Here is an 11246-nt window from a genome sequence, read left to right as displayed (position 1 = left end):
GACTAATTTCCCATGGGAGGTAAAGTGATATCAGCAATTATTGCATTCTGGAAAGCTAAGGGTTGCACTGTTTCCACAGCAAGAGATACTGAGCCGTTGTGGAACACTAATGTGTTAAGATCTACTGTTTTAAACTGTGAATGCATAAAGAGTGTTGCCTCAACAATGTCTTTTATTTGGTTACTGGTTCAGAAAAATAAAAATAAAAAAAACTTTTCTTAATGGATTGATCAAGAGAATTACATTAAATTTGGTTTGTGATTATTTTATTTTCACTTTTATATTTTGTTTTGAAAATACATTTTTATATGACTAAAAGTGTGTTCCATCACATGCAGCATGTTTTATATGATACATTTACCAATAACCGTACCATTAAAAAAAAAAAAATAGAGATAATAATGAGTCAACAGGTGAGTCCAGGTGATCAGTACGAAAATCTCTTTCCCTCAGTAGGAAGCAGTAATGAATGTCCCTCAAATGGACAGAAAGTGCAGAATTTTTGAGTGAAATCTGCTGGTTCTTTCAGACAGGATCACAGTTACTTAATCTGCAAAAGTTGCCAGCACACTCAAATTTCTTATATAAACACAGGTTATGGTTATCAATATAAATTTCATTTTTACTGTATTTGCACATGCAAAGTAAACAAATGAATAAAACTACATACGAAAAACGAAACGTGTATAATCCAACTTAAATTATTCCTTTACCCTTGGAGAAGCGATAAAAACAGGATCCATTTTCCTTAAAGAAACCCACTGAATCCAGTGCGCGTCATCTTGACCTCTTATGCGTTCGTGTAGGTTTTTGGGTCAGGCATTCTATAGTCAAGAAAAGAAGCTGGCGTTGTCGTTTCGTTAGTCTAAACAGGAAGTTGGCTGACTGTCTCATCATCAGCACCTCGGACAGCGCTCAAGCAACAGGTTACGACGTAAAGCGCATAGAAACGCTTCAGTGAACAACATAACAACCCAACATTCTCAGAGATGAAGTACTGCCTCACTTCTCACTGCATCAGGGTGAGAAGATCTCAAAACTATACAAAGATTATCCTCTACGAGATCCTTGACAGATGCAGACAACAAGTTAGTAGGAAATTACTTGCATTACCAGTAAGATTCATCTTAAATAAAAGATCATTTACCTTATTTACTTATCCCACTTAGGCTGTTGTTAATGTGGTGTATAAATGCAAGAAAAACAAAGTTGGATAAAGTTAAATGGCGTTACCTGTCTCCATGTTGTGCCGCATGACCTCACCTGAGACAAGACAATCTTAGCCTTCTTTAAGCCCGCCTCTCAGGGCATGTGATTGGATTATGTGGAGCAGCTCAGAAGGACACTGCACAAACTCATTTGGTCCAGTGGTTGACAATCGTCACTCATAGCATAAGAGTATTATATGAACAGTGGTCTTGTGGAACAAGTGCAGATCCAATTAAGTCTCACGTTGGTCTGCAGGTAAGCGCCCACTGCCTTCAGACACTAAATGAAGGGAATTTCAAAAAGATATAGCCTATATGCTTCTGTCCTCTTTGGTGGTTAAATTATCTATCATGATTAAATGGCTGCAATTAGGAGTGTTTGATCCTGAGAATTTCTTTTCATCCAAATGGTGAATGTGGTTTCGTCTTCAGGATAAACTGTAATTGATCCCCTTTGGAGCATCAAGGAGATCAGAACATCTTTCATGACACTATACTGCCATATAGTGGTCATTTAAAGACATTTCTTTTCTGTGAATTTGGTTTTTAAGTGTATAAACTAAAATTGTATTGCACTGAATTCGCCCCTAAAATGAATAATTAACTTTAATGTAGGTACATGTAAATTTCTGCTTCACCATATACATATTCCAGTTACACTTTATTTTAAGGTGTCCTTGTTCCAGTGTAAATATACATTTAAGTACTGAGTAATATTAATTAACTACATGTACTTACTATATGGTTAGGGTTATGATTAGGCTTAGGGTTACTTGCATGTAATTATGCATAATTTATTGTTATTATAATAGTAAGTACGTGTAACAAGAACACCTTAAAAAAAATGTTACCCATATTCCTAATTTCCTTTACTAGAAATGCAAAATCCAACATCTCAAACTGCATACCATAGGTAGGCCTATACATATTTGTTGCCATATGACTGAAATATATGTTTTCAGATATTACACCTGTCTGTGATAATCATATTGTAAATAATATGTTTAAAACAGAGTTAGGCAGAGCGGCCCGCCCTTGTTTAGCCAATCAGAAAGGTTCTTTGTCAGTCACTCATTTTGTCCGGCGGGCGGATTTCGGAGCGAGTGCCCCTCACTGCGGACTGTATGGCTTGGACCTCGGTCCATTTTTCATGTTCATGTGCTTGGAGGGAGTGTGGCTTGAGGAATAATTTGGTTGATATCTGGCTGATATTTTGCAAAATCGCTAAAGTCGCTTTGAACACCTTTAATACTTTTTCAAAAATCTGAAAATCCCCATTAGAGCAACTCAACGTCCGTGGAGGTTAGCATTCTCAGGAAATCACGAATCGAATAACCAATCATAATGCAGCTCTCATCCACGCCCGCCTTCAGAACCACCAATCACAGCGCAGCTCTCTTCCACGCCCCGTCTCATGAGCCAACTGCTGGTCTCTGTACTCTTATCACCGCCTTTTACACACAAAAAAGTATCCGTTCAACTTCAGCCCTCTTCAGGCGGATTTTCAAGGCGAGACCGGAAGTGCGTTCAGTGAGTGTACACGCAGAGGAAAGCAGTCAGCACTGAGGTCATCTGCTTCAAGGTGTACCTGAACCTTACCTGTGGTGATTTAGCAAGGTCTGTGTCAGATATTTTATTGAATGACTCTTTAAACAAAAATGCACGTTTGTGTGTTTTGATATGATTGTTGTGTTTATGTAACGTTACGTGAGATTATGTTGAAGCTAGCTAACGTTATTTTAGCCCGTTGAAGGGAATATGAGTTTGCTCGTAATTAAATTGCTTACTTTATAAGTTACGTAAAAACCTGCACATACAAAGCAGCTTGACAAAGTGACAGCTTCGGTGAAATTAAATTAAATTCATGTCATAGGACATGTCAGTTCACATCACACCAGCTGAGCAGCTAGCATTAGCTACGATAGCTGTAAATATGCGCTTTATAACGCTCGCTTTTCCATGGTAGATAAACAATACCCATTCCTTTAGTTAATAAACAGTTTAGTTACATACTTTCTGCAGTAAACAGCACCGGCTAGTCCTTCTTTCTATATGTATGTATTGCTAATCTCACATGTTCATCTGTCAGGCATTATTGTTTACAGGCGTGCATGGCAATAAACGAATTAATAAGTATGAACATAAAGAGACAGGGTCTGTCCTGTTCATGAGTAAATATGGTTTAAAAGCTGTTACTTTTAATGTCCCCAGTCATTCATTTTCTTGGTTTTACTTTCACCTTTGAAACCATTTTATGTCACCCACCACAACTATGTTGGCATAGCTGCAGCTTCAACATTCTTCATGACAGAGACCTCAATCATTTGTTCTTTAGTCTAAAAATCACCTTGTTCCCACACATCAGGTTTAAACAACTTCTAAACCTGTCTTTGTTTCTCAGTATAATTGGACGCTATAATCCAGACTTCTTTGTGATCTTCACAGAAGCTGATAGGATGTCTGGAGATTTGCCTCTGAATATCAACATTAAGGAACCACGATGGGACCAGGGCACGTTTATGGGCCGAGCTCAGCACTTCTTCATGGTGACGGACCCCAGAAACGTGCTGCTGTCCAGTGAGGTTTTAGAGGATGCCAGAGCTACTGTGGAGAACTACAGGTCTGTGATCCCTCTGGCCTGTTTTTAATGCTGTATCTATGAACTTCAGGGGTGAAATCCTGTACTTTAACATAATTTAGAAACTGTAGAATTACCAATCACAACTTTACTGGAGAAGTTTTAGAGTGCAATATATAGAATGGTCGTTTTCCTTTCTAAACAGACTCTTAAAACACTGTAGCATGGATTTGTGGTTTGAAACTAGGCCCTGCTAATTACATATGTGCAACCTCTTGTTTGTCTTGTCTTCATAAATAGCAGCAAGGTTTCACTTTGTTGAAAGAGGAGCTATGGTGAAATGAACATCTGTTCAAATAATAAGAGACTTTTATATAATGAAAAATTAGAATTATTTTGAACTGTGGTATAAGAGTATTTTTGTAAGAAATTAATGCTTTTATTCAGCAAGGATGCATTACATTGATACAGAAAAAGTGACAGCAGATACTTTTACTTTGTTACAAGAAATTTCTATTTCAAATAAATAGTTCTTTTAAACTTTCTATTCATCATAGAATCCTCAAAAAAGCATCACAATTTCCACAAAAATAGCAGCACAGCTGTTGTCAACATTGATAATACAAAATGTGTTGTAAAGCACCAAATCAGCATATTATGTTTTTTTAAGATCATGTGACACTGAAGACTAGAGTATTAGCTGCTGAAAATTCAGTTTTGTCATAAAAGGATTGAATTACATTTTAAAATGTATACAAATAGGAAATGGTTATTTTAAATTTAAGTTAATATTTCACAATATTATTGTTTCAATTCTTGGTGAGCATAAGAGACTTCTTTCAAAAACAAAAACAACAAAAAAATACCAATCTCAGTCTTTTGAAGTAGTATATATGTGTGTGTGTGTGTGTGTTTTACCTCCTCTGATGCCCTGTGAAGTCTTATTAATGGCTGTTTTCAAACACTCCCCCATCTTCCATTGGTCAGACAAACAGATGCCAGTCCCACCCCAAATGCCATTGGTCAGTGTTGCTGGTTATGATACTCAAACAAAAATAGCAATGTTTTGAAAGTGCCACAGAGCTTTTCAGAGGAATCAACCTACAAATGGCTTACTTGCGTCTCTCCAAATTAAGCTGGGATAGGAGAAACTATTTTAAAATCCAAAAATTACACCCTTCACCTTTAAATACTGTTTTAACTCTTCATGCTGTTGTCAGTTTATCACAGGTTCAGTCTATGTTTTCATGTATTACTGTTACTGTACTGCTGTGCCCTCTTTTACAGGTTGGGAATTTTGAAGCCTGGGCTAACAGAAGATCAGCTATGGAGGGCCAAATACATCTACGACTCTGCTTTCCACCCAGACACAGGAGAGAAAATGCTGCTAGTTGGACGCATGTCTGCACAAGTGCCCATGAACATGACCATTACGGGTTGCATGCTTACCTTTTACAGGTAAGCACACTGTCACACTGGATCACTCATTGTTCTGGACACCAAAAGGGCAGAAAGTGTATATAGACCTGTTATACATTAAAGCCAGAAAAGGAAACTGAGTAAATTTTTCCATGGCGTGGGATAAATATCCCCGCTTAGTTCTGTGAATACTTCCTAAATGAGTCATCATGGAAAAGACAGCACTCCTACTGAATAGCTTAGTTTGGTGGTTTGATTCAGGGTTAGAAGTTTGACTGTTTTATGGTGGTATTTTGTGCTCTTAAATCATTAATCAAAAGTAAAAGAATACTTCGACTAAGATTGAAAAAAGTGACTTTTCTTTTTTTTACTGGTTTTGTGGACACTTTATTTTTTTACTTGGATCAGTGAGTCATCTGCAAATGAGTCATTTTGAGCTAGACCAACATGTGACTCAAATTACAGCCTTGTGTGGGAGATTCTTATGACTGCAGCATTGTCTATGAAAGGGTTTTTAATTATAAATAGTCTTATAATATTTTTTTTTAAATATGCATTTTTCTTTTAATTTAAGTCTCTCTCTCTCTGTTATCAGGACAACCCCAGCAGTGGTGTTCTGGCAGTGGGTAAACCAGTCCTTCAACGCCATTGTCAACTACACTAACCGCAGTGGAGATGCGGCAATCACCATGAAGTATGAAGGCTAAGATCGCTACTAGAAACAATCTAGATGCAGGTTTCTATATGGAGGCCTCATGGCAGCTCTCTCTTGATGGTGTGATGTGTTTCGCCCACACTATGTTGGTATATTGCACAGTTTCGTTTCCTGAAATCTGTTGCATGAGCCAAATTGCCATGATGATACAAGTGGTGGAATCTGTTCCACTTGTACTCCATGAACTTTCATGGAGCAGAGATGCCAGTGTTTCATGATCACTACACATTCTGAATACAGGCAGATTCAGACAGCATGCTCATTTATTCATGTTTCCATTCTGATCATGTGTTTATTGGCAGTTTATTATCTAACAACATAATTGCCTGTATCATTTTTTCACTAAGCATCAGTTGCTGGATTTACAGGTTCTGCAGTGAGGCTTGTATTGTTTTAAAATTGTTTATGACACACTACTCAACATCATAGCTTTTTCTAAACCCAAGCTTTCTTGGTAAAGGAGAATTGTGCATTATGTAATATCAGTAATTATGAGCACCATGAAAAATATTAATGGTACTGATCTGTTCAGTAATACTTAACACATATATTTTATTTTAAATTTTGCAGTCAGCTTGGAGCAGCCTACGTTAGTGCTACAACTGGAGCTGTAGTAACAGCCCTTGGACTGAAGTCTCTGACCAAGGTCTGTCCTTTCACTAAACTACTCAGTATTTTATAGTTAATTACAGGGTGACTTTAAGCAAACAAAATATTTTAACATTAAGGGCCAGATTTACTAAACAGGGCAAATTAACGTTAGAGTGCAATTCCATAAAAGTGGCAATGAAATGGGGAAATTCTGCAGGTGATTTAATAACAATGTGCACATTAAAGAACACATACGCAGCCAGATCATTTCCTTAATGACCAGCAATCTACCAAGAGCAGCGCAAATTACTGCCTGCTTTAAGACATGCTTTTTTTGGGCGTTAAATAATGGTGCAAATACCAGTAATTTGATGAGCGCAAACGTTAGTAAATTGTGTTGCATGATTGATTTTAATACTCTCCTCCCATAAATTTTTCGTCTGAAAGGGAAACTCCTACAAATGCATATTCAATAAGGTCAGGCACAAAAATAACTGTCCACGCCTTTTCAGCGCAAATTTTTCACTGCGCGTCTTTAGTAAATCCTGACAGTACTATTTTAATGCCAAAAGAGGGTTTGCGCTGGCGCAAACTGTTAATAAATCTGGCCCCAAGATATAAGTTTACTACTCACTATTAGTTTCATTTATATTTTTTCTTAAATACATTACTGTTCACTACTTTTTTTTTTTTTTAGGTTTTTTAACATTAAAATAATTGATTTTAACGTCTCTTATGCTCACAATGGCTGTGTTTATTTGATCAAAATTGTGACACATTTTAAATTAAAAAAACTTTTTTTTTTTATTGTTTTAATTCATATATTCTCAGCAGCTATTACTCCAGTCAGCAAACAGCAAAAGATGTTTTAAAAAATTTAGACAGTGGTTGAATATTTTTATCTTTATTACCCTGTGCAAAAATTTGATTTACCTCTTTCTTGGCTTAAAGGAATAGTTCACCCCAAAATTATGAAAAATGTGAACTATCCCTTTAATTGTTGACTGTTGTTTTTACATCTAGAGTCTAGACAATATATGGCAGTAGTGACTTGAAATATCTTATCTTTTCTCAGCACTTGCCAGCTATTATGGGGCGTTTTGTTCCATTTGCTGCAGTGGCAGCAGCAAACTGTATCAACATACCCTTCATGAGACAAAGGTAAGTGAGAAAACTGTTTTTTAATTACTAAAATGTACATATGTTGTTGTATAATGCATTAAAAAGGGTTATTAAAGGGTATAATGTATTATAATTATTCATAATGTACATTGTAACACATTATATCTTGTCTTAAATAATTATAACTGAATTTAAAATGCATAGTGTAACAATGAATTGAAATGAAAAAGTGTTATAATGTATTAATAACTGTCGTTACAATTATTCATGAGATTGTAATGCATTATAAGGTGCATTACAAGGCATAATTAATGCATTAAAACTACTTTTATAATGCATTATACAAAAGGCTTTAAGCAAAGTGTTTTCGAATTTTTCTTCTACAGAGAGCTGAAGTGTGGCATTCCTGTTACCGATGCTGAGGGAAAACGTCTCGGAGAATCAAGTAAAGCTGCTCAGCAAGCCATCGTACAGGTGGTGGTGTCTCGTATCGGCATGGCAGTGCCAGCTATGGGTAAGCTTTTGTAGATGTTTTTCACATAAATATTTTGGAGCTCCTATATACAGTAGGGCTGGGGTTTGACACAAATTTCACGATTCGATTAGATTCTCATTCACAAGCTTTTCGATTCGATTACCGATTTGATTCAGTATCGATTATTTTGGATATATATCAGGTACAATACATGCCAAATTTTCTCAAGGAAAAAAAATCTCTCAACTAATGCTGTAAAATATAAATGAGTCAGTTGGTACTACATTACTATAATATTGAATGTTAAAATTGACTGATTTGTTAAAATTACACTTTAAAAATAATAAAATAATTTTTTTAAATAATAAAAATGACAATTAAATAATAATATTTCTACTTCAATTCATTTTTTTGAAATATAAACAATGGTGGCTGTCATAAAAACTTGATGGATTTATTCAAACATAAATTAAACATTGATAACAGTAAAATGTATAATGAATATGTTATATGGTGCACATATTTAGCAAAATGCCCCTCTCTAGAGTTTCTTTTTCTGACTAATGAGTTTATGGTCACGAAATATGTTTTTTCTGAGGTAAATGTGACGTTACATGACATTGTTTAGAAGCCGTTATATTGACATCTTTGCGTGGCTGAAACACTGATTGAGAGATTACATGAGACAGGATACGGATTGTAAAGTTGTACTCTTTCTTTTAACTTACCTTCGGATGTTTAGTCATGTTTATGTTGTGCTGAAACTGGTATTAATGTGGAGGAGATGATCAGTTCACGTGCGCCTCGCGCTGCCGCGTCTGTTGAACTGAGGCGCTACAGCGACCTGTCACTCCACATTAAACAGCGCCAAAACAGCATTTGATTTATTGTTTGAATACTGCAGTGCAATGGACAGAATTTGAAACAGCGCAAATTACTGCCTGCTTTAAGACATGCTTTTTTTGGGCGTTAAATAATGGTGCAAATACCAGTAATTTGATAAGCGCAAACGTTAGTAAATTGTGTTGCATGATTGATTTTAATACTCTCCTCCCATAAATTTTTCGTCTGAAAGGGAAACTCCTACAAATGCATATTCAATAAGGTCAGGCACAAAAATAACTGTCCACGCCTTTTCAGCGCAAATTTTTCACTGCGCGTCTTTAGTAAATCCTGACAGTACTATTTTAATGCCAAAAGAGGGTTTGCGCTGGCGCAAACTGTTAATAAATCTGGCCCCAAGATATAAGTTTACTACTCACTATTAGTTTCATTTATATTTTTTCTTAAATACATTACTGTTCACTACTTTTTTTTTTTTTTAGGTTTTTTAACATTAAAATAATTGATTTTAACGTCTCTTATGCTCACAATGGCTGTGTTTATTTGATCAAAATTGTGACACATTTTAAATTAAAAAAACTTTTTTTTTTTATTGTTTTAATTCATATATTCTCAGCAGCTATTACTCCAGTCAGCAAACAGCAAAAGATGTTTTAAAAAATTTAGACAGTGGTTGAATATTTTTATCTTTATTACCCTGTGCAAAAATTTGATTTACCTCTTTCTTGGCTTAAAGGAATAGTTCACCCCAAAATTATGAAAAATGTGAACTATCCCTTTAATTGTTGACTGTTGTTTTTACATCTAGAGTCTAGACAATATATGGCAGTAGTGACTTGAAATATCTTATCTTTTCTCAGCACTTGCCAGCTATTATGGGGCGTTTTGTTCCATTTGCTGCAGTGGCAGCAGCAAACTGTATCAACATACCCTTCATGAGACAAAGGTAAGTGAGAAAACTGTTTTTTAATTACTAAAATGTACATATGTTGTTGTATAATGCATTAAAAAGGGTTATTAAAGGGTATAATGTATTATAATTATTCATAATGTACATTGTAACACATTATATCTTGTCTTAAATAATTATAACTGAATTTAAAATGCATAGTGTAACAATGAATTGAAATGAAAAAGTGTTATAATGTATTAATAACTGTCGTTACAATTATTCATGAGATTGTAATGCATTATAAGGTGCATTACAAGGCATAATTAATGCATTAAAACTACTTTTATAATGCATTATACAAAAGGCTTTAAGCAAAGTGTTTTCGAATTTTTCTTCTACAGAGAGCTGAAGTGTGGCATTCCTGTTACCGATGCTGAGGGAAAACGTCTCGGAGAATCAAGTAAAGCTGCTCAGCAAGCCATCGTACAGGTGGTGGTGTCTCGTATCGGCATGGCAGTGCCAGCTATGGGTAAGCTTTTGTAGATGTTTTTCACATAAATATTTTGGAGCTCCTATATACAGTAGGGCTGGGGTTTGACACAAATTTCACGATTCGATTAGATTCTCATTCACAAGCTTTTCGATTCGATTACCGATTTGATTCAGTATCGATTATTTTGGATATATATCAGGTACAATACATGCCAAATTTTCTCAAGGAAAAAAAATCTCTCAACTAATGCTCGATTAATATCGAGATATCTATATTTTTTACCCAGCCCTAATATGCAGTGGCGTGAAAGGTTTTTGCCCCCTTCCTGTTTTTAAATTTTTTTGCATGCCAAGGAAAAAAAATCTCTCAACTAATGCTGTAAAATATAAATGAGTCAGTTGGTACTACATTACTATAATATTGAATGTTAAAATTGACTGATTTGTTAAAATTACACTTTAAAAATAATAAAATAATTTTTTTAAATAATAAAAATGACAATTAAATAATAATATTTCTACTTCAATTCATTTTTTTGAAATATAAACAATGGTGGCTGTCATAAAAACTTGATGGATTTATTCAAACATAAATTAAACATTGATAACAGTAAAATGTATAATGAATATGTTATATGGTGCACATATTTAGCAAAATGCCCCTCTCTAGAGTTTCTTTTTCTGACTAATGAGTTTATGGTCACGAAATATGTTTTTTCTGAGGTAAATGTGACGTTACATGACATTGTTTAGAAGCCGTTATATTGACATCTTTGCGTGGCTGAAACACTGATTGAGAGATTACATGAGACAGGATACGGATTGTAAAGTTGTACTCTTTCTTTTAACTTACCTTCGGATGTTTAGTCATGTTTATTTTGTGCTGAAACTGGTATTAATGTGGAGGAGAT

The 11246-nt window shown here is 35.1% G+C and overlaps 1 protein-coding gene across 1 annotated transcript in view; it reads left to right on the top strand.

The window, feature by feature from the left end:
- Window positions 1-2688: 2688 nt before the first annotated feature.
- The window catches only part of LOC107733760 (sideroflexin-1-like), a 10431-nt gene continuing 1873 nt past the window's right edge, over window positions 2689-11246 (top strand). The window contains exons 1-7 of the mRNA XM_016545533.1: window positions 2689-2825; window positions 3654-3828; window positions 5074-5244; window positions 5801-5899; window positions 6491-6566; window positions 7587-7672; window positions 8020-8147. Coding sequence (XP_016401019.1) covers window positions 3665-3828; window positions 5074-5244; window positions 5801-5899; window positions 6491-6566; window positions 7587-7672; window positions 8020-8147 — 724 coding nt within the window. The 5' untranslated portion in view covers window positions 2689-2825; window positions 3654-3664. The remainder of the gene's footprint in view (window positions 2826-3653; window positions 3829-5073; window positions 5245-5800; window positions 5900-6490; window positions 6567-7586; window positions 7673-8019; window positions 8148-11246) is intronic.

This window comes from Sinocyclocheilus rhinocerous, unplaced genomic scaffold (assembly GCF_001515625.1).
Source record: "Sinocyclocheilus rhinocerous isolate Xijiao unplaced genomic scaffold, SAMN03320098_v1.1 scaffold789, whole genome shotgun sequence".
NCBI lineage: Eukaryota > Metazoa > Chordata > Actinopteri > Cypriniformes > Cyprinidae > Sinocyclocheilus > Sinocyclocheilus rhinocerous.
This window is presented reverse-complemented; position numbering and strand designations above follow the sequence as displayed.